Source organism: Ranitomeya variabilis, chromosome 2 (genome assembly GCF_051348905.1).
Source record: "Ranitomeya variabilis isolate aRanVar5 chromosome 2, aRanVar5.hap1, whole genome shotgun sequence".
NCBI classification, from domain to species: Eukaryota; Metazoa; Chordata; class Amphibia; order Anura; family Dendrobatidae; genus Ranitomeya; species Ranitomeya variabilis.
The window spans coordinates 820,558,839-820,581,476 of NC_135233.1; the positions used below are offsets into that span (position 1 = coordinate 820,558,839).

General features: G+C 42.7%; 1 protein-coding gene across 1 annotated transcript in view; it reads left to right on the forward strand.

Annotated features, from left to right (window-relative positions):
* Positions 1 to 22,638, forward strand: part of BMP5 (bone morphogenetic protein 5) — a 450,166-nt gene that overhangs the window by 274,866 nt on the left and 152,662 nt on the right. Inside the window, exon 3 of the mRNA XM_077290010.1 lies at positions 11,500 to 11,648. Within this exon, the coding sequence (XP_077146125.1) occupies positions 11,500 to 11,648 (149 nt within the window). The remainder of the gene's footprint in view (positions 1 to 11,499; positions 11,649 to 22,638) is intronic.

Genomic DNA, 22,638 nt, shown 5'->3' on the forward strand with positions numbered 1-22,638 from the left:
ACTCCAAAGAGACACTTTGAGCCCTTCACAAACAAAGCATTATCACGCAAAACCTGAAACACCATCCTGACCTGCTTTACATGAGAATCCCAATCATCAGGAAAAAACAGAATATCATCCAGATAAACAATCATAAATTTATCTAGATACTTCCGGAAGATATCATGCATAAAGGACTGAAACACTGAAGGAGCATTAGAGAGCACAAAGGGCATCACCAAGTACTCAAAATGACCTTCGGGCGTATTAAATGCAGTTTTCCATTCATCTCCCTGCCTAATGCGCACAAGGTTGTACGCACCACGAAGATCTATCTTGGTGAACCACTTGGCTCCCTTAATCCGAGCAAACAAGTCTGACAATAGTGGCAAAGGATACTGAAACTTAACAGTGATTTTATTCAGAAGCCGATAGTCTATACAAGGTCTCAAAGACCCGTCTTTCTTGGCCACAAAAAAGAATCCCGCACCAAGAGGGGAAGAGGATGGATGAATATGCCCCTTCTCCAAAGACTCCTTGACATAAGAACGCATCGCGGCATGCTCGGGTACAGACAAATTAAATAATCGTCCCTTAGGAAATTTACTGCCAGGAATCAAATCTATAGCGCAGTCACAGTCCCTATGAGGAGGAAGAGCACTGGACCTGGACTCACTGAATACATCCTGATAGTCACACAAATACTCAGGAACTTCTGAAGGAGTAGAAGAAGCAATAGACACCGGCGGAGAATCGCAATGAATTCCCTGACAACCCCAACTCGACACAGACATAGCCTTCCAATCCAAAACTGGATTATGGGTCTGTAACCATGGCAGACCTAAAACGACCAAATCATTCATTTTATGCAGAACAAGAAAACGAATCACCTCCCGATGTTCAGGAGTCATGCACATGGTCACTTGTGTCCAATACTGCGGTTTATTTTCCGCCAGTGGCGTAGCATCAATTCCTCTGAGAGGAATAGGAACTTTTAAAGGCTCCAGGACAAAACCACAGAGATTGGCAAACGACAAGTCCATAAGACTCAGGGCAGCACCTGAATCCACAAATGCCATAACTGGGTAGGAAGACAATGAGCAAATTAAAGTCACAGACAAAATAAATTTAGGCTGCAAATTACCAATGGTGACAGGACTGACAACCTTGGTTAGGCGTTTAGAGCATGCTGATATAACATGTGTAGAATCACCACAGTAAAAACACAGCCCATTCTGACGTCTATGATTTTGTCGTTCGGTTCTAGTCAGGATTCTATCACATTGCATTGAGACAGGTGTCCGTTCAGACAACACCGCCAGAGGATTAGCAGATTTGCGCTCCCGCAACCGCCGATCAATCTGAATAGCCAGCGCCATAGAATCATTCAGACTTGTAGGAATTGTGAAACCCACCATCACATTCTTAATGGCTTCAGAAAGGCCATTTCTGAAATTTGCGGCCAGAGCACATTCATTCCATTGAGTAAGCACGGACCATTTCAGAAATTTTTGGCAATACACTTCAGCTTCATCCTGGCCCTGAGATAGCCAGTAGGGCTTTTTCTGCCTGAATTTCAAGATTAGGCTCCTCATAAAGCAATCCGAGCGCCAGAAAAAACGCATCAACATCCGCCAATGCCGGATCTCCTGGCGCCAACGAGAAAGCCCAATCCTGAGGGTCACCACGCAAGAAGAAGATAACAATTTTAACTTGCTGAGCTGAATCTCCAGACGAACGAGGTTTCAAAGATAGAAACAATTTACAATTATTCCTAAAATTCCTAAATTTAAATCGATCTCCAGAGAACAGCTCAGGAATAGGTATCTTAGGCTCTGACATAGGACTGCTAACAACAAAATCCTGAATGCCCTGCACTCGTGCAGCAAGCTGATCCACACTAGTAATCAAGGTCTGAACATTCATGTCTGCAGCAAAGCTTCAAGCCACTCAGAGAAAAAGGGGAAGGAAGAAAGAGAAGAAAAAAAACCCAAAAACTCAGAACTTCTTTTCTTTTAATCCCGCTTCGGCAATGCATTAACTATTCACTTGGTCCTGGCATACTGTTATGATCCCAATGGCAGAGGATCTCAGAGATTACAGCAAAGTCTGCAAACATAAATACCAGCTCATAGGGAAGTGGTAACTAGGCTGACCATATACCTGATCCTAGCACAAACAACTAACAGTAGCCGGGGAACGTGCCTACGTTGATTCTAGACGTCTTGCGCCAGCCGGAGAACTAACTAACCCTATCAGGGAAAATAAGACCTCTCTTGCCTCCAGAGAAAAGACCCCAAAGTTATAATACAAGCCCCCAACAAATAATAACGGTGAGGTAAGAAGAAAAGACAAACGTAAGAATGAACTAGATTTTAGCAAAGAGAGGCCCACTGACTAATAGCAGAAGATAGTAAGATGACTTATATGGTCAGCAAAAAACCCTGCAAAATATCCACGCTGAATATCCAAGAACCCCCGAACTGACTAACGGTGAGGGGGGAGAATATCAGCCCCCTAGAGCTTCCAGCGATATCAGGAATCACATTTTGTACAAGCTGGACAAAAATATGAACAATGCAAATAAACAAAAATAAGAAAGCAGGACTTAGCTTATCTTGCAAAGAACCAGGACCTGAAGACAGGAGCAAACAGAAATGAACTGATTACAACGATGCCAGGCACTGGACTGAGAATCCAGGAAGTTTAAATAGCAACACCCCAGGCCTAACGAACCAGGTGAGTACCAACCTGGGAAAAGACAATCCAAGTGCCAAACCACTAGTGACCACAAGAGGGAGCCAAGAAGTATAGTTCACAACAGGGAGGGCTGGGGGACAGAGCAGGAAGATCCGGGGATGGTGGAGGTACTGGGGGGCTCGGGGGACTACATTTCTCTCTCCACTGGTATGCTAGATCATATCAAAGGATATGTTGGTGGCTCTGAGGCAAGGAGAGCTCACACATGTACCTTGCCTGGCCCATGTGCTTAACCTAGTCGTTCAACGTTTTGTGAAAAGCTAACTGGAGCTGATGGATCTGCTAGTGAAAATATGTCTCCTGTCTGCCCATTTTAGAAAGTCAGCTACAGCTTCAGCAGCCCTTGCCATGCTTCAGCAGCATTTGCATCTTCCGGCTCACCGACTGGGGTGTTATGTCCCCACGCGTAGGAACTCTACACTACATATGTTGGAAAGGATTTGTGAACAGAAGAGGGCAGTTGTTGACTACCAGCATCAACAAGGCCATTGTTATTCAGTTCAGACAAATCACATAAGACCTCAGGAGTGGACATGGATGTCAGACATATGTACCATCCTCAAAACTTTGAGGACTGCACCAAGATGGTGAGTGGCGATGATGCCATAATTAGTGTCACCATCCCTCTTCTCTGCATTCTGAAAACCTCTCTGCTCACAAATAAAGAGGGTGCATTGCAGGCGAAGCATGCCGACATGGAGCACGGTACCATACAGGGTGATTACACTCAGCCCAGCCTCATGTTATCCCAACGTGGATTGGTAGACACTAAGATAGAGGAGGAGGAGGAAGAACAGGAGCTACTTTCATGCGCTATAGATGGTACTACAAGCACAGCTGTCATACTGTCTGTTCAGTGTGGATGGCCTGAGGACAGGGAAGAGGAGGATGATGAGGACAGTATGGTCAGTCATCCTGTTGGTGAGGACACGGAAGTCTTGCCTGTTAGCAGTCTGGCACGCATGGCTGACTTTATGTTGCACTGCGTTTCCCGTGAACCTCGCAGTATTAACATTTTCTGTGACACTTATTACTGGTTTGTGACACTTCTAGACCCACGCTAAAAGGAAAACTTTCAATCTCTTCTTCCAGAAGCAGACAGGTGTACTAAAATGTTGCAGTACCAGAGGGTCCTTGTAGCGGAATTACTAAAAAAAGTCCCATCTGAGAACGCTGGCAGCAGACATCAGAGTTTGTTGTACAACCAAGGAGTCCAAGAGAGAAAGACAGAAGTACAATCCAGCTCAGACAGGGGAACAATGGCAAAGTTCTGGGACAGTTTTCTCAGACCCTCCCATTCTGGCGGCACCGAGTCAAGGGGTACTGTCACAAGAAGTGCAATGTTTGGGAAGATGCTGAGGGAGTACCTTGCTGATCGTACAAACATCCTCCGTGATTCCTCTGTGCCATTTAATTATTGGGTATCCAAGCTGGACACGTGACATGAACTGTCTCTCTACGCATTGGAGGTCCTGGCCTGCCCTGCTGCTAGTGTTCTGTCAGAGAGAGCTTTTAGTGCCGCTGGTGGAATTATAACAGATAAGCGCATCCACCTTTCAACTGAAAATGCTTATCAGCTGACTCTTATAATAATGAACAAGGGCTGGATTGGGCAAGACTTCTGTACACCACCGAATGAAAACAGCGAAACATAACCTGAAATACATTGTCTTTTTTGTGGAGGTGTATTCTCATGCACCTTTTCACAACCCTACATGGGAATACGCTTCCTGATTTGGTCTGTTTGGTGTTATCCTATCCTCCTCTTTATCCTCATCTTCATCATCCACAACCATACGAACACCAGGGTGAACGTATTCTGTGATGCAAAAGTCACTCATTTTTTGTGCAAGGATGTTTTTATGATGCCCTTTAATAATTTTAAACCAAATTTTTTTTAATTCCCCAGGGGGAAATGTTTGTCAGCCCATGCACTTAGTGTATGGGCATTACAAGTCTAGGAGACCCACTTCTTTACATTGGGCCTAGTTTTTAATGAGGCTTTCCTCGCTGTCTCATCATTCTCCTCCACTAGATCACCAGGGTTAATGTGTTCCATGCTGCTGCAGACAGTCCAATTTTTGGCAAGGGTGTCTATGATGCCCATAAAATATTTTTTTAAAATGTACCCCCCATGGGGAAATGTTTGTCAGCCCATGCACTTCGTGTATGGGCATTACAAGTCTAGGAGACCCGCTCCATAACATTGGGCCTAGTTTTTATTAAGGCCTTCCTCCACATCTCTTCATTCTCTGCTACTAGAACACCATGGTGAACGTGTTGTACGCTGCTACAGCCATTCAATTTTTGTGCAAGGGTGTTTTTATGATGCCTGTTACTAATTTGAAACCAAAACAAATGTTACTCCCCCAGGGTGAAATGTCATATCTTCTTCCCATTTATTCTTATATTTTCTATTTTACCTATCTTTGGGCCAACCTCTTATGACCTAGTGTATACCTCTCGAATATAAATAAATATTAAAATACTATTATATTTTAATTTACATCCCTATCTCTGAGCTGTTGCTAGGGACCAACATATCTTGTTGGACACATTCTGGCTTCATATCTATCAACCTGTGTTCGCCCCTCCCTTTTGTTATTTTCTTTCATAGGTGGATTCACATCTTTTATTCATTTGTTTTATTTCAGTATGATTGATCATTCATTATGTCTCATCATTCTCCACCACTAGATCTCCAGGGTTAACAGGTTCTGCGCTGCTAAAGCCAGTCCAATTTTTTGGAAGCGTGTCTGTGATGCCCATAAAATATTTTTAAAAAATGTACCCCCCATGGGGAAATGTTTGTACAATTTTAGTACTCCAAATGTTTTTTTTAGTGTCATAGCCTACTTATTGACATAATTTTTGTGGTCCCCAAAAAATCAAGACCACATTTTGATCACGCTGTTATCTCCGTCAGAGGCACGGTGTATCTGTGGTGTCCAAATTCTTTGCTTTGCAGGCATACGTTGCATTTTTTGGTCTGCTTGGTTGCTACCCTTGGAGGATACAGTATTTTGTTTTTTTTTAAATTGTGAAAAATGCAGGCCACATATTGAGACAGTCTGTCTTCTCAGTCACACATCTAGTCCATCTGTGGTCTTCAAATCTTGGATCTTCAGCCATACATTCCATTTTTGGGTCTGCTAGACTGCTACTCTTGGTGGATACAGTATTTTGTTGTTTTTAGAATTGTGAAAAATACAAGCCACATATTGAAACAGTCTGTTATCTCAGTCACACGTCTAGTCTGTCTGTGGTCTTCAAATCTTGGCTTTTCAGCCATATATCCCATTTTTTGGTCGGCTACTGTGCTACCCTTGGTGTATACAGTATTTTGAGGATTTTAAAATGTAAAAAAATACATCCCACTTAATGAAACAGTCTGTTATCTCAGTCACATATCTGGTCTATCTGTGGTCTGCAAATCTTTGCTTTTGAGGCATAGATTCCAGTTTGTGGTCTGCTACCCTTGGTGTATACAGTATTTTGTAGTTTTAAAATTTAAAAAAATACATCCCACATATTGAAACAGTCTTTTATCTCAGTCGCACGGCTGGTCTATCTGTGGTCTGCAAATCTTGGCTTTTCAGGCATACATTCCAGTTTGTGGTCTGCTACCCTTGGTGTATACAGTATTTTGTGGTTTGAAAATTTGTAAAATTATAGGCCACATATTAAAACAGTTTGTTATCTACGTCAGAAGCATGTTCTATGTGAGGTCTAAAAGTAGTTGTTTTTCATGCATACATTCCAATTTTTGCTTTGTCTAATACTCTAGGTCTATACACTATTTGGGAAAAAAAAATATATTTAAAAATTACAGTGTGGTAGTTCCATGACACGCCTCATCTATCTGTGGGCTACAAAGTGTGCTTTTGAAGCTTCCATTCTTCTTTTTTATGTGTGTTATCCTACCTCTAAACAGTAAACACTATTTTGTGCTGAATTTTTTTAAAAAACAATTTACTCCACATGAGGAAATGTTTGTCAGACCATATACTTTGTGTATGGGCATTTCAAGTCTAGGAGACCCGCTCCTTTAAATTAGGCCTAGTTTTTAATGAGGCCTTCCTCCACATCTCATCATCCACTGCCACTAGGTCACCAGGGTTAACATGTTCCGTGCAGCTACAGCCAGTCAATTTTTTGGCAAGGGTGTCTATGATCCCCATAAAAAATTGTTTTCAAAAATATACCCCCATGGGGAAATGTTTGTCAGCCCATACACTTAGTGTATGGGCATTACGAGTCTAGGAGACCTGCTCCTTTGTAATGGGACAGTTTTTTTAGGAGGCCCTCCTCCATATTTCTTCCAAGGGAGGATTGGGGTGAGTGCAAATTTGGGTCAAGGCAGGCCTTGCATTCAATGCATAAGGAAACTATATGGCAGGACCAACTGAAGACTGTGAAGTGGGTTTTCCTATGGCCATCCAGTATCTTGGTTCAAAGGCTTACTGGGGTGCATATAACTTGATAGCAGGGCAGGCCTGGCACTCAATGCAACTTTTTTTCAGGAGGCCCTCCTGTACCTCTCTTGAAAGTGGTATTGGGGTGCGTTGTAATTCTTGGCAGCCCAGCCACTCACTGCATAGGCAATAACAGCATAGGAGACCCACTGTTTAATAATGGCCCTTTAAGAATATTAATGCCGCTTGATGCCCCTCTAAAAATAGGCTTTGTGACTTTAAGAGTCCCTCCTTCATAAATGAAACAAGATGTGTCTCCTTATGTGTCACACCACACATGGCCAGCTAGGGTTGTTAAATGTTACAATGACATTTCCCAGTGAATGCATTTGTATTGGTTGAAAGCAATGCAAAAGTTGGAAAATGCATCAAAAACGCTGCGTGTGAATATAGCCAAAGTGGTGGAGGAACATTTTGGTCTGGGGTTAATTGTTTTGCCTTATGTACAAGTCATTACCCTGAAAAGGATGTACCTTAACATATTTCCCAGCAAAATGCATTTTGGTTATGTATTTGTATGTTTTTTGGTGCACCTGTAAGGTTGTGTGCACACGATGCGGATTTAGTGCGGATCTGCAGCGTTTTTTTCTGCGCAGAAACGCTGCAGATCCGCAAAGTGATTTACAGTACAATGTAAATCAATGGAAAAAAAATGCTGTGCTAATGGTGCAGAAAATTCCGCATGAAAAACGCTGCGGATCAAAAGAAGTAGCATGTCGCTTCTTTTGTGCGGATCTGAAGTGTTTCTGCACCATTCCATTATAGAAATCCACAGTTGTAAAAAAACGCATGAAATCCACACAAAATCTGCAACAAAAACGCACAAAAACGTGTCAAATCTGCACCTGCATTTTCTGCCAGTAGATGCGGATTTTGTGCAGAAAATTCTGCACCACAATCCACAACGTGTGCACATAGCTTTAAAATGACGTGAAACTCTGACAACATTGCTTACAGCTGTGACCTAGGAGTCAGAAATGCTTCCAGGGGCGATCCCCATGCTGTTCCTGTGTCATTTGAGCAGTGTTTCCATCATTTTCAGACGATTTTTAGACCTTAAAAGGACCCCCGGGGGGGATTTCGGTAAAAATATTCGGGTTTCCCTTAGACTTACATAGGGCTCGTTGGTCAGGTCAAGTACCCCAGTATTCCAATTTGGTCTACCCGAGCAATGAGCACACGAGCATTTTAGTGCTCACGCATCACTACTTTTTGGACCTACCACTTTTTACTTATTTTTTATTTTACATATTTATTTTGTTATATTATTTTGTTAAATAGATAGTTTTTATGAGTTTTTGGAGATTGCAGCACACTTTTATCAACCATTATAGGTTTGATGTTTAAATATCTGACGAAATGAGCTTCAGGGAGTCTAATTGTTTTATTGTGCAAGATAATCTTTTTTATAGTGAGCGTACTACTTTTTAAATCTCTAAAATTCGGGATATTATATGACATAAGGTAAATGTTAATTTGTATTATTTATTGACCCTAAATTATAATTCTGTTTATTCTAAAGAATCTAATTTAACTGATCTAATGCTGCTGTTTAATTATGAGCGAGTGTGCTCTTTAGGGCTCCTTTCCACTTGCGAGATAAACGTCCGTGTCTCGCATGTGAAATCCAAGCTCTGGCGCCGGCACTTGGGAGCGGAGTGTGCAGCTCCATGTGTTGCTATGTGGCCTCACGCTCCACTCTGGAGTGCCGGCGCCAGAACTTGGTTTTCACATGCGAGACACGCCAATGGAAAAGAGCCCTTACTCGAGTTTTCCAAGCATTCTCAGGTGTTCTCCGAGTATCTTGGGCGTGCTCATAGATTATGTTTGTTTCCTCGCAGCTGCATGATTTACAGCTGCTAGACATACTGAGTTCATGTGGGGATTCTCTAATGAACAGGCAATCCCTGCATGTGTTCAGGTTGTCTAACAGCCACAAATCAGGCAGCTGCGGTGACGCAAACATAATCTCGTAAATCTTGAGTAATGAGCACACTCGTTCATCATTACTTCTGTTATAATTATAACATCAGCTTTAGATCAATTAAATTAGATTATTTATTATAAACAGAATGGGACAGACTAGAAGGCCTCTGTAATGAAAAGTGCTGTGGAATATAGAAATAAAACATTTTATTATTATAGTTATTAAAAAATAATGCCTTTGTGAGATCAAGCAAGATGTACTGTACTAAGCCAATAAATAATAAATTATGACACCATTTCAAAAAAGAAAAAAAGCAGACGGCACCACCGATACTGCTTGGCTTATTTACGTCAGGTGTACGGTTCAATGACACACTATACCTTAAAGGGAATCTGTCACCCCCAAAATTGAGGGTGAGGTAAGCCCACCGGCATCAGGGGCTTATCTATAGCATTCTGTAATGCTGTAGATAAGCCCCCAATGTATCCTAAAAGATGAGAAAAAGAGGTTATATTATACTCACCCAGGGGCGTTCCCGCTGCTTGTCCAGTCCGGCGCCTCCTATCTTCATCAGATGACGTCCTCTTCTTGTCTTCAGGCTGCGGCTCCGGCGCAGGTGTACTTTGTCTTCCCTGTTGAGGGCAGAGCAAAGTACTGCAGTGGGCAGGCGCAGGGCCTCTCTGACCTTTCCCGGCGCCTGCGCACTGCAGTACTTTGCTCTGCCCTCAACAGGGCAGACAAAGTATGCCTGCGCCAGAGCCACAGCATGAAGACCAGAAGAGGCCGTCACCATAAGAAGATGGGAGGCCCCGGAACGGGACGCCCATCGGATCGGATGGCCCGCCCAGGTGAGTATAATCAACCTTTTTTTCTCATCTTTTTGGATACATCGGGGGCTTATCTACAGCATTACAGAATGCTGTAGATAAGCCCCTGTGTTATGATCCGGTGACCTTGGAGCCGCATGAGACTTTCTCAGGAGTAGGTGGATCCTGTACTTACCGCAAACCCTAAACTGTCACCGCAACTAGAAGTAGCCGTGGGGTGTACCTAACACATCCTAGACACCTCGACACAGCCGGAGGACTAAATACCCCTATAGATGGAAATGGGAATTCTATCTTGCCTCAGAGCACAACCCCAAAGGATAGGCAGCCCCCCACAAATATTGACTGTGAGTATTAGAGGAAAGACACACACAGGCAGAAATCAGGATTTAGCAAAAGAGGCCACGCTAGCTAAATAGGAAAGGATAGGACAGAATACTAAGCGGTCAGTATTAAAACCCTAAAAATATCCACAGCAGATAATACAAAAATTCCACCATCTAACTAAAGACATGGAATGTATATCTGCATCTCCTGAGAATCCAACTTGACTGAAATATCCAAACACAGTCTAAGCTGGACAAGAAAAAACATTGAATAGTACTGAATTGTAAAGCACACAGCATGTGTGCTACAAAAACAAAACCAGACACTTATCTTTGCTGATTTGGCAACAGGGCAGGAGGAACCAGACAGAGATGCAAAACCTCCAAGAACAATGGACAACTGGCAAGAGCTAATGAATCCTGCACACCTAAATATCCCAGTCAGAGCTGCAATCAGCAGGGACACCTGCCCAGGATTGCAACCCAGGGACAACTGCATTACTACCAACAACCACCGGAGGGAACCCAAGAGCAGAATTCACAACACCCCTGATGCCGGTGGGCTTAGCTCACTGTTGATTTTGGGGGTGACAGATTCACTTTAAGATTCCGGGTGCTTTTCCAGAAGAGACATGTAGCTCAAATCCACGATAATAGAAGAAAGAATGAAATAGCACTCACTGATCTTCAAAAGTCCAAACCTTTATTCAGTCACTATAAGATATCATGGCCGGGAGAGTGAGGACAGGAGTATGCGATAGCAGGTGCAGACGACGGTCGTTTCGCGCAGTGCTAGCACTTCCACGGGTCAATGGATGACCCGTGGAAGCATTATCATAGCGCGAAAAGGCCATCGTCTGCACCTGCTATCGCATACTCCTGTCCTCACTCTCCCGGCCATGATATCTTATTGAGACTGAATGAAGGTTTGGACTTTTGAATATTGGTGAGTGCTGTTCCATTCTTTCTTCTATTATCGATAATTAATTATTAGTTACATCGCTATCTGTGGTGGAAGTATCTCATTATCCTATTGCCCTTGTTATTTAATTGTTCTAGGATATTTTGTAAGAGAATGCACTATTGTTGAGCTGTTTCTAAAAACAACTACTGGAGTTCTGTATGCAGCTATGAGCTGTTATATGAGCTCTGACTATATTGGTAACAGAAGAGATGTGAAACTAATTTATTCTCTTTTATTGTAGGGATGCAGATCTTTTTTTACTAGACACACAAAGAGTTCCAGCATATGAAGTTGGCTGGTTAGTATTTGATATAACAGTAACCAGTAACCACTGGGTCATTAATCCACACAACAATCTGGGTTTACAACTATGTGTTGAAACATCTGATGGTAAGTTGCTCTATGTTCAACCAGTAAAAATGCTATGCTGATTAAAAGTGTGTTGTGTTGTTTTTATCCTTAACCCCTTTCTACCATTAGACATACTATTCCTTCCATGTGACCCGGGCACTAATTCCCATGGACGGAATAGTACGTCCAACGCAAACACACGTGCTCATTAGGTAGCGCCGCCGATCGCGGCCGGTTTAAGCTGATTATCACAGCTGACATCCAGCACCATGAGCTCCCAGCACATTAACCCCCGAAAAACTGCGATCAAACATGATCACAGCGTTCTGGTGGCATAGGGAAGCATCACACATGGAGGGGGCTCCCTGCATGCTTCCCTGAGACCCTTAGAATAACGAGATGTGATCGCATTGCTCTGAGCGTCTCCTCCGGTCTCCTCCCTGCAGGCCCCAGATCCAAGATGGCTGTGAGGGTCCTTCCAGGTCCTGCAGGGAGGTGGCTTGCCAGCGACTGTTGAGAGCACGCGGTGGCAAGTCTCCTGCCCTGCCTGTCAGATTGCTGATCTAACACAGTGCTGTGCAAAGTGTCAGTTCAGCGATCTAAAAATATACTGTAAAGTGATGTCCCACCCTGGAACAAAGTAAAAAAAAAAAAAATTACACTGTTTAAAAATATGTAAAAAAAATTCCTAAATAAAGAAAAAAAAATAAATATTGTTCCAATAAATACATTTCTTTATGTAAGTAAAAAAAACAGTAACACGTGATCAAAAACACGGATATAAATAAACATGGTACCGCTGTAAACGTCATCTTGTCCTGCAAAAAAAGAGCCAACATATAGTGTCATCAGAAAAAAAAAGTTATAGCCCTCAGAATAAAGCGATGCAAAAATAATTAAATAATATTTTTTTATATAAAATAGTTTTTATTGTATAAAAGCACCAAAACATAAAAAAAGATATAAATGAGGTATCGCTGTAATCGTAGTAACCCGAAGAATTAAACTGCTTTATCAATTTTACCAAATACGGAACGCCCCCCTAAAAGAAATTCATTAATTGCTGGTTTTTGTTCATTCTGCCAAACAAAAATTGGAATAAAAAGCGATCAAAAAATGTCATGTGACCGAAAATGGTACCAATGAAAACGTCAACTCATCCTGCAAGAAAACAAGACCTCCCATGACTCTGGAGCAAAATATGGAAAAATTATAGGTCAACTATTTTTTGCAATAAAAAGCATCTTTTAGTCTGTGACAGCTGCCAAACAAAAAACCCGCTTTAAAAACCCGCTATAAATAGCAAATCAAACCCCCCTTTATCACCGCCTTAGCCAGGGAAAAATAATAAAATAAAAAAAATATTTATTTCCATTTTCCCATTAGGGTTAGGGTTAGGGATATGTTGGGGCTAATGTTGGGGTTAGGGTTGGGGCTAAAGTTAGGGTTGGGGCTAAAGTTAGGGTTAGGGTTGGGGCTAAAGTTAGGGTTAGGGTTGGGGCTAGAGTTGGGGTTAGGGTTTGGATTACGTTTATGGTTGTGATAGGAGTGTGTCAGAGTTAGGGGTGTGGTTAGGGTTAGGGTTGTGATTAGGGTTAGGGGTGTATTGAGTTTAGGGGTGTGTTGGGGTTGGGATTAGCATTAGGGATGTGTTGGGGTGAGGGGTGTGTTGGGGTTAGGGGTGTGGTTAGGTTTGGGATTAGGGTTAGGGATGTGTTGGGGTTAGGGTTGGAGTTAGAATTGGGGGGTTTCCACTGTTTAGGCACATCAGGGGCTGCAAACGCAATGTGACGCCCGCAGACTATTGCCTTGCGCTGGCGTGTACTCCGGAGGACAGATAATGAACTTCAATCCAATATTGCGGCCAGCATGCAGCCAGCGGGTAAGGAAAGGGTGAATCAAACCCCCCAAAACCCCGCCCATATGACCCAAAACTGGTCCCGCCAAATTCAAGTGACAGGTTCCCTTTAATGTATTCCTGCCTTAAAGAGGACCTGTCATCAGGACAAAACTGGCCAGTTTTTGCTCTTATTTCTGCAGTTCCAGCTTTGTTTTTTCCCAGAGGAATCCAAAGATATTGTTTTATTTATTTTGTGGTATTTTTTATGGCATTTCCAAGAGGGTGGTACTCACAGTGTAATTATGCCGAGCAGCCTAAAGGCATGCCTCCATAAATTTCTGTAGCCATGCTTCTTTGGAATATAAATATTAGCGCTAAATAAAAATACTCATACCTCTGGAACAGTGGCAAATTAAAAAAAATTGCATAGTTTCTTCTGTAAAAATCTGTCTCTAGTACGGCAAGCAACCTAAACTGTTTTGATTAATCTCACAGTACCTCCCAAAAAACTGAATGAAATTCAGTTTTGTTTCTATTGTTATTAGTGTTGAGTATTCCGATACTGCAAATATCGGGTATCGGTCGATATTCGCTGTATAGGAATTCCGATACCGAGTTCCGATATTTTTGTGATATCGGAAATTGGAATCGGAAGTTCATACAAGTTCCCAGTCATCTTCGGTGTGTGCGGTGCGTATGGTTCCCAGGGTCTGTAGGAGAGGAGACTCTCCTTCAGGCCCTGGGATCCATATTCATGTAAAAAATAAAGAATAAAAATAAAAAATATGGATATACTCACCCCTCCGACGGCCCCTGGCTCTCAGCGGTGCAACCGGCAGCCTCCGTTCCTAAGAATGCAGTGAGTGTAGGACCTGTGATGATGTCGCTGTCTTGTGATTGGTCGCGTGACCGCTCATGTGACTGCGACGTCATCGCAGGTCCTACACTCACTGCATTCTTAGGAACGGAGGCAGACGCTTGCACCGCTGAGGTCCAGGGGCCGTCGGAGGGGTGAGTATATCCATATTTTTTATTTTTATTCTTTATTTTTTACATGAATATGGATCCCAGGGCCTGAAGGAGAGTTTCCTCACCTTCAGACCCTGGGAACCATCCAGGATAGGTTCCGATATTTGTATCCCATTGACTTGTATTGGTATCGGGTATCGGTATCGGCGATATCCGATATTTTTTGGATATCGGCCGATCCAATCCGATACCGATACTTTTGAATATCGGAAGGTGTCGCTCAACACTAATTGTTATATGAAAAAAATTGAAATAACATATAAAAATTTATAAAACTATAAATGTAATTGTATTATGGCGTGTTTTTAGCTTTTTTTTTCTTTTTACATATAGCATTTATAACTTATTGGGAAAAGATAGTTAAACTTTAAAAAAGCCTATATTAATTTTAAATTTTATCGTAATTGTATCAATATATACAATAAAGTTAAATTGTCATTATACCTTATGCGTATGTTGTAAAAACTGAGATTTAAAAGAATTTTGCTGTTTAACCACACAACAAAAATAGAATAAGAATTGATCAAAATGTTATACAGTATGTACTCCAAAATGATACCAGGGAAAACTGCAATTTCTCCCACAGAAAAAAACCCTAACAAAAACTCAAAATATGGCAAAACAAAAATAAAGTTATGAAATTAATGTTCGTGTGTAGGGTTGAGCGAAACGGATCGGACAAATTCAAAAATCGCCGACTTTTGGCAAAGTCGGGTTTCATGAAACCCAACCCGATCCTAGTGTGGGATCGGCCATGAGGTCGCCGATCTGCACGCAAATGTCGCGTTTCATATGACGCTTTCAGCGCCATTTTTCAGCCAATGAAGGAGGATGCAGAGTGTGGGCAGCGTGATGACATAGGTCTCGGTCCCCACCATCTTAAAGAAGGGCATGACAGTGATTGGCTTGCTTTCTGTGGCGTCACAGGGGCTATAAAGGGGCGTGCACGCCGACCGCCATCTTACTTCTGCCGATCTTAGCATAGGGAGAGGTTGCTGCAGCTTCATCAGAAGAAGGGTTATAGTTAGGGAGGGAAGATTAACCCCCAAACTCCTTGTGCTGTAGCAATTTCTACTGTCCAACACCACCTTTTTTTTCCAGGGACAGTGGAAACTATATTTTTGTGCATCAGCTCTGTAGCTTATTAGGCTGCCTTATAAGGCTCCCTGATAGCTGCATTGCTGTTTGCACGCTGCTGTGCAAACCAACTGCTTTTTTAAAAGCAAAAATCCTGTTGTTCCTTTCTGCAGTTATCTTGTTTATTTGTCCACACTTTTGTGTGCAGCAGTCCTTTTTATTGCTGCCATACTTGTCCTGAGATCATTGTAGGGAGATTGAAATTGTACTACAGTCCTTGTATTTTTCCATATATCTTCCAGCCACTTTCTGCCACTTACATTGTGTTGTTTTATACACTGGGCCTGAGTTTTGGTTCAGTCTCCCAAAAAAAAGGGAGATTTAAATTCTCAACAAGTTTATCTACACCTTCTACCTTGTTTTACAGTACCATATAACGGTTGTTATTTTGGTTAGATTTTCCAATTAACCCCTTCATGACCCAGCCTATTTTGACCTTAATGACCTGGCCATTTTTTGCAATTCTGACCAGTGTCCATTTATGAGGTAATAACTCAGCAACGCTTCAACGGATCCTAGCGATTCTGAGATTGTTTTTTCGAGACATATTGGGCTTCATGTTAGTTGTAAATTTAGGTCGATAATTTCTGCGTTTATTTGTGAAAAAAACAGAAATTTGGCGAAAATTTTGAAAATTTTGCAATTTTCACATTTTGAATTTTTATTCTGTTAAACCAGAGAGTTATGTGACACAAAATAGTTAATAAATAACATTTCCCACATGTCTACTTTACATCAGCACAATTTTGGAAACAAATTTTTTTTTTGCTAGGATGTTATAAGGGTTAAAATTTGACCAGTGATTTCTCATTTTTACAACAAAATTTACAAAACCATTTTTTTTAGGGACCACCTCACATTTGAAGTCAGTTTCAGGGTTCTATATGGCTGAAAATACCCAAAAGTGACACCATTCTAAAAACTGCACCCCTCAAGGTGCTCAAAACCACATTCAAGAAGTTTATTAACCCTTCAGGTGCTTCACAGCAGCAGAAGCAACACGGAAGGAAAAAATGAACATTTAACTTTTTAGTCACAAAAATGATCTTTTAGCAACAATTTTGTTATTTTCCCAAGGGTAAAAAGAGAAACTGGACCACGAAAGTTGTTGTACAATTTGTCCTGAGTATGCTGATACCTCATATGTGGGGGTTAACCACTGATTGGGCGCACGGCAGGGCTCGGAAGGGAAGGAGCGCCATTTGACTTTTTGAATGAAAAATTATCTCCAATCGTTAACGGACACCATGTCGCATTTGGAGAGCCCCTGTGTGCCTAAACATTGGAGCTCCCCCACAAGGGATCCATTTTGGAAACTAGACTGCCCAAGGAACTTATCTAGATGCATAATGAGCATTTTAAACCCCCAGGTGCTTCACAGAAGTTTATAACGCAAAGCCGTGAACATAAAAAATAATTCTTCTTTCCTCAAAAATGATTTTTTAGCTTGGAATTTTTTATTTTCCCAAGGGTAACAGGAGAAATTGGACTGCAAATCTTGGTATCCAGTTTATCCTGAGTATGCTGATACCCCATATGTGGGGGTAAACCACTGTTTGGGTGCACGGCAGGGCTCGGAAGGAAAGGCATGCCATTTGGCTTTTTGAATGGAAAATTAGCTCCAATCATTAGCGGACACCATGTCGCGTTTGGAGAGTCCATGTGTGCCTAAACATTGAAGCTCCCCCACAAGTGACCCCATTTTGGAAACTAGACCTCCCACGGAACTAATCTAGATGTGTAGTGAGCACTTTGAACTCCCAAGTGCTTCACAAAAGTTTATAACGCAGAGCCGTGAAAATAATAAATACATTTTCTTTCCTCAAAAATAATTTTTTAGCCCAGAATTTTTTATTTTCCCAAGGGTAACAGGAGATATTTGACCCGAAAAGTTGTTGTCCATTTTCTCCTGAGTACGCTGATACCCCATATGTGGGGGTAAACCACTGTTTGGGCACATGCTTGGGCTCGGAAGTGAAGTAGTGACGTTTTAAAATGCAGACTTTGATGGAATGCTCAGCGGGCGTCACGTTGCGTTTGTAGAGCCCCTGATGTGCCTAATCAGTAGAAACCCCCCACAAGTGACCCAATTTTGGAAACTAGACCCCCAAAGGAACTTATCTAGATGTGTGGTGAGCACTTTCAACCCCCAAGTGCTTCACAGAAGTTTATAACGCAGAGCCGTGAAAATAAAAAATAATTTTTCTTTCCTCAAAAATAATTTTTTAGCATGCAATTTTTTATTTTCCCAAGAGTTACAGGAGAAATTGGATGCCAAAAGTTGTTGTCCAGTTTCTCCTGAGTACGCTGGTACCCCATATGTGGGGGTAAACCACTGTTTGGGCACACGTCTGGACTCGGAAGGGAGATAGCACCATTTGACTTTTTCAATGCAAGATTGGCTGGAATCAATGGTGGCGCCATGTCGTGTTTGGAGACCCCCTGATGTGCCTAAACAATGGAAACCCCTCAATTCTAACTCAAATACTAACCCCAACACACCCCTAACCCTAATCCCTACCCTAACTACAACCCTAACCGCAACACACCCCTAACCCTAGTCTTAACCCTAATTCCAACCCTAACTCTAATTCCAACTCTAACCCTAAGGCTATGTGCCCACGTTGCGGATTTGTGTGCGGATTTTTCTGCACCATTTTTGAAAAATCTGCAGGTAAAACGCACTGCACTTTACCTACGGATTTACAGCGGATTTCCAGTGTTTTTTGTGTGGATTTCACCTGCGGATTCCTATTATGGAGCAGGTGTAAGACGCTGCGGAATCCGCACAAAGAATTGACATGCTGTGGAAAATACAACGCAGCGTTTCCACGCTGTATTCTCCGCACCATGGGCACAGCGGATTTGGTTTTCCATAGGTTTACGTGGTACTGTAAACGTGATGGAAAACTGCTACGAATCCACAGCGACCAATCCGCTGCGGATCCGCAGCCAAATCCGCACCGTGTGCACATAGCCTAATTCTAACCCTAATTCCAACCCTAGCCCTAATTCTAACCCTAATTCTAACCCTAATTGTAACCCTAATTCTAACCCTAATTCTAACCCTAATTCTAACCCTAATTCTAACCCTATCCCTAAGTGCAACTCTATCCCTAAGTGCAACCCTATCCCTAAGTGCAAACCTATCCCTAAGTGCAACCCTATCCCTAAGTGCATCCCTAAGTGCAACCCTATCCCTAAGTGCAACCCTATCCCTAAGTGGAACCCTATCCCTAAGTGCAACCCTAAGTGCAACCCTATCCCTAAGTGCAACCCTATCCCTAAGTGCATCCCTAAGTGCAACCCTATCCCTAAGTGCAACCCTATCCCTAAGTGCAACCCTAAGTGCAACCCTATCCCTAAGTGCAACCCTATCCCTAAGTGCAACCCTAAGTGCAACCCTATCCCTAAGTGCAACCCTAAGTGCAACCCTAACCCTAAGTGTAACCCTAAGTGCAACCCTATCCCTAAGTGCAACCCTATCCCTAAGTGCAACCCTATCCCTAAGTGCAACCCTAACCCTACCCCTAACCCAACCCCTAACCCTAACCCTACCACTAACCCTACCCCTAACCCTAACCCTAACCCTAATGGAAAAACAAAAATAAATATATTTTCTGTATTTTATTATTGGCCCTACCTATGGGGGTGATAAAGGGGGGGTTTATTTACTATTTTTTTTATTTTGATCGCTGTGATAGAACTTATAACAGTGATCAAAATGTACAGGGAACGAATCTGCCGGCCGGCAGATTCGGCGGGCGCACTGCGTATGCGCCCGCCATTTTCCAAGATGGCGGCGCCCATGCGAGAAGACAGAGGACACCGGGAGGGACACTGGGACTAGGTAAGTATGAGGGGGTGCGATTGGACAGCGGGGGGGCGGAGGGGAGGACGGGGGAGGGGCGGAGGGGAGAGGAAGGTGCTAAGGACAGGACGGAGGGGTAGGGAACACTGACGGCGGCTGCAGATCGCCGCCGCCAGTCGGTAGGGGGGCCAGATCGGGGTCTCCAGCCATGGCCGGTGCTATTGCAGCATCGGCCATGGCTGGATTGTAATATTTCACCAATTTTCATAGGTGAAATATTACAGATTGCTCTGATTGGCTGTTGCACATTCAACAGTCAATCAGAGCGATCGTAGCCACGGGGGGGCGAAGCCACCCCCCCTGGGCTGTAGCACCACTCCCCCTGTCCCTGCATGTCGGGTGAAATTGGAGTTAACCCTTTCACCCGGCCTGCAGGGACGCGATCCGGCCATGACGCATATGCTGCATCACAGGTCGGATTGGCACTGGTTTTCATGACGCATACGCTGCGTCAAAGGTCGGGAAGGGGTTAAAATATACAGTATATATATAGTTAAAATATACAGGGGCCCTGGCCTCATTTAGACCAGTTAATACTTTGCGCCTACTACCACTGTCTGCTACTCAGCAGAGGAGTCCACCCCTGTACCTAGCTATGCCACCTGTTTATTTATAAACAGTTTTTTGGCAGACATTTAGCCCACTTTATTATTTGGGCCTACTAACTTAGTCTGCTACTCATTACAATTTTCAGACACTGAGCAAAGCAATGTCGCCTGTTTATTTATGAACAATTTTTTGGCAGACATTTAGCCCACTTTATTATTTGGGCCTACTAACTGTGTCTGCCTCTCATTACAGTTTTCCTCCACTGAACAAAGCAATGCCGCCTGTTTAGTCCTGTTACCACATTTGAACTGCATTTAGCCTACTTTATTATTTGGGCCTACTAACTGTGTCTGCCACTCATTACAGTTTTCCTCCACTGAACAAAGCAATGCCGCCTGTTTAGTCCTGTTACCACATTTGAACTGCATTTAGCCTACTTTATTATTTGGGCCTACTAACTGTGTCTGCCACTCATTACAGTTTTCCTCCACTGAACAAAGCAATGCCGCCTGTTTAGTCCTGTTACCAATTTTGAACTGCATTTAGCCTACTTTATTATTTGGGCCTATATCTGTGTTTCCTCCTCATCCTGCCCATTGCCCAGCCACTGCTAGATGAGTCTGCTGGTACATTGACCCAGACCACCACATTCCCCTTGCACTCTACACAGCCAAAATCTGACCCTGCTGAAAATTAGGTTCCCCTTCCCGCATACTATACCACCTTACACGGGGACAAAGAGGAAAGTGCAGATGAAAGTGCAGGTTCCTTCATCAGCTGGGGGGGCATACTCATTGGCGACGTCACTGGCACAGGTCCCCTCATAGTACGCAAAAGTGTCTCTGCCAGTGGGAGGCGCCACCCTCCGTCAAACACAGCGCCGTACTATGAGGGGCCCTGTGCCAGTGCCAACGAGTGGGCTCCCCTGCTTGCTCAGGATCACATCACTTGCAAAGTTGAAATACTTACCTCTCCCTGCTCCACCGCCCTGACATTTTCCGTGTTTCCTGGGCCCATGAAAATCTTGAGCCAGCCCTACCCCCCCACAACTTTAGCAAAATGACCCCCAGTTTTCAATGCCTGACTATTATTATAAAGTAAATTAAGATTGACAAGCTTAAGTAATAAGAATTGATGTCTTTGGCATTAAAATGGTCACTGTAGGTGTTTTCCTGTCATCCACTCACTGCCGACTTTGATTCCCCATTGACTTGCATTGGGTTTCTTGTTTCAGTCGACTTTTTGCAATAATCGGCCGATTTCACCCAACCCCACATCTTTGGGTAGCTGAGTTCAAATTCCCTATCCACATGCAGGCCTGGTTACTGTCACACCTGTTTTTAATCAATAAATCACTTAAGCAGGACCTGCATTAGAAAGTGCAGTAGACCAAAAGTTCCTCAAAAACTAGACATCATGCCGTAATCCAAAGAAATTCTGGAACAAATTAGAAAAAATAATTGAGATATATCAGTCTTTAAAAAGTTATAAAGCCATTTCTAAAGGTTTGGGACTCCAGCGAACTACAGTAAAAGCCATTATCCAGTAATAGCGAAAACATGGAACAGTGGTGAACTTTCCCAGGAGTGGCCAGCTGACCAAAATTACCCTAAGAGCGCAGAGGCAACTCATCCAAGAGGTCACAAAAGTCCCCACAGCAACTTCCAATGAACTGCAGACCTCAATTGCCTCAGTTAATATCAGTGTTCATGATTCTACCATAAGAAAGAGACTGGGCAAAAATGGCCTGCATGGCAGAGTTCCAAGATGAAAGCCACTGCTGAACAATAAGAACATAAAGGTTCATCTCAGTTTTGCCAGAAAATATCTTGATGATTCCCAAGACATTTATGAGAATACTCTGTGGACTGGCTAGACAAATGTTGAACTTTTTGCAAGATGTATGCCATTACATCTGGCATAGAAGTAACACAGCATTTCAGAAAAGAGACATCATAAAAAACATTAAAATATGGTGGTGGTAATATGATGGTCTGGAGCTGTTTTGTTGATTCAGGAACTGGAAGTATTGCTGTGGAAAATGGAAACATGAATTCTGCTGCCTACCGAAAAATCCTGAAGGAGAATGTCCGGCCTCCCATTCGTGACTTTAAGCTGAAGTGCACTTGGGTTATGCAGCAAGTAAATGATCCAAAAAACACCAAGTCCATCTCTGAATGGCTTAAGAAAAACAAAATTAAGACTTTGGAGTGGCCTAGTCACAGTCCTGACCTAAATCTTTAGATTTAGATGCTGTGTCATGACCTTGAAATGGTGGTTCATACCTGGAAACCCTCCAATGTGGCTGAATTGCAACAATTCTGCACTGATGAGTGGGCCAAAATCCTCAAAAACATTGTAAAAGACTTATTTCCAGTTATCGCAAAAGCAGTTGCTGCTAAGGTTGGTCCAACCAGTTATTAGGTTGAGAAGGCAATCACATTTTCACACAGGGCCCTGTAGGATTGGATTTTTTTTACCTTAATAATAAAGACCTTCATTTAAAAACCTGTATTTTGTGTTACTTATGTTATCTTTGTCTAATGTTTATTTGTTGGTGAGCTGACACATTTAAGTGTGACAAACATGCAAAAAAATAGGAA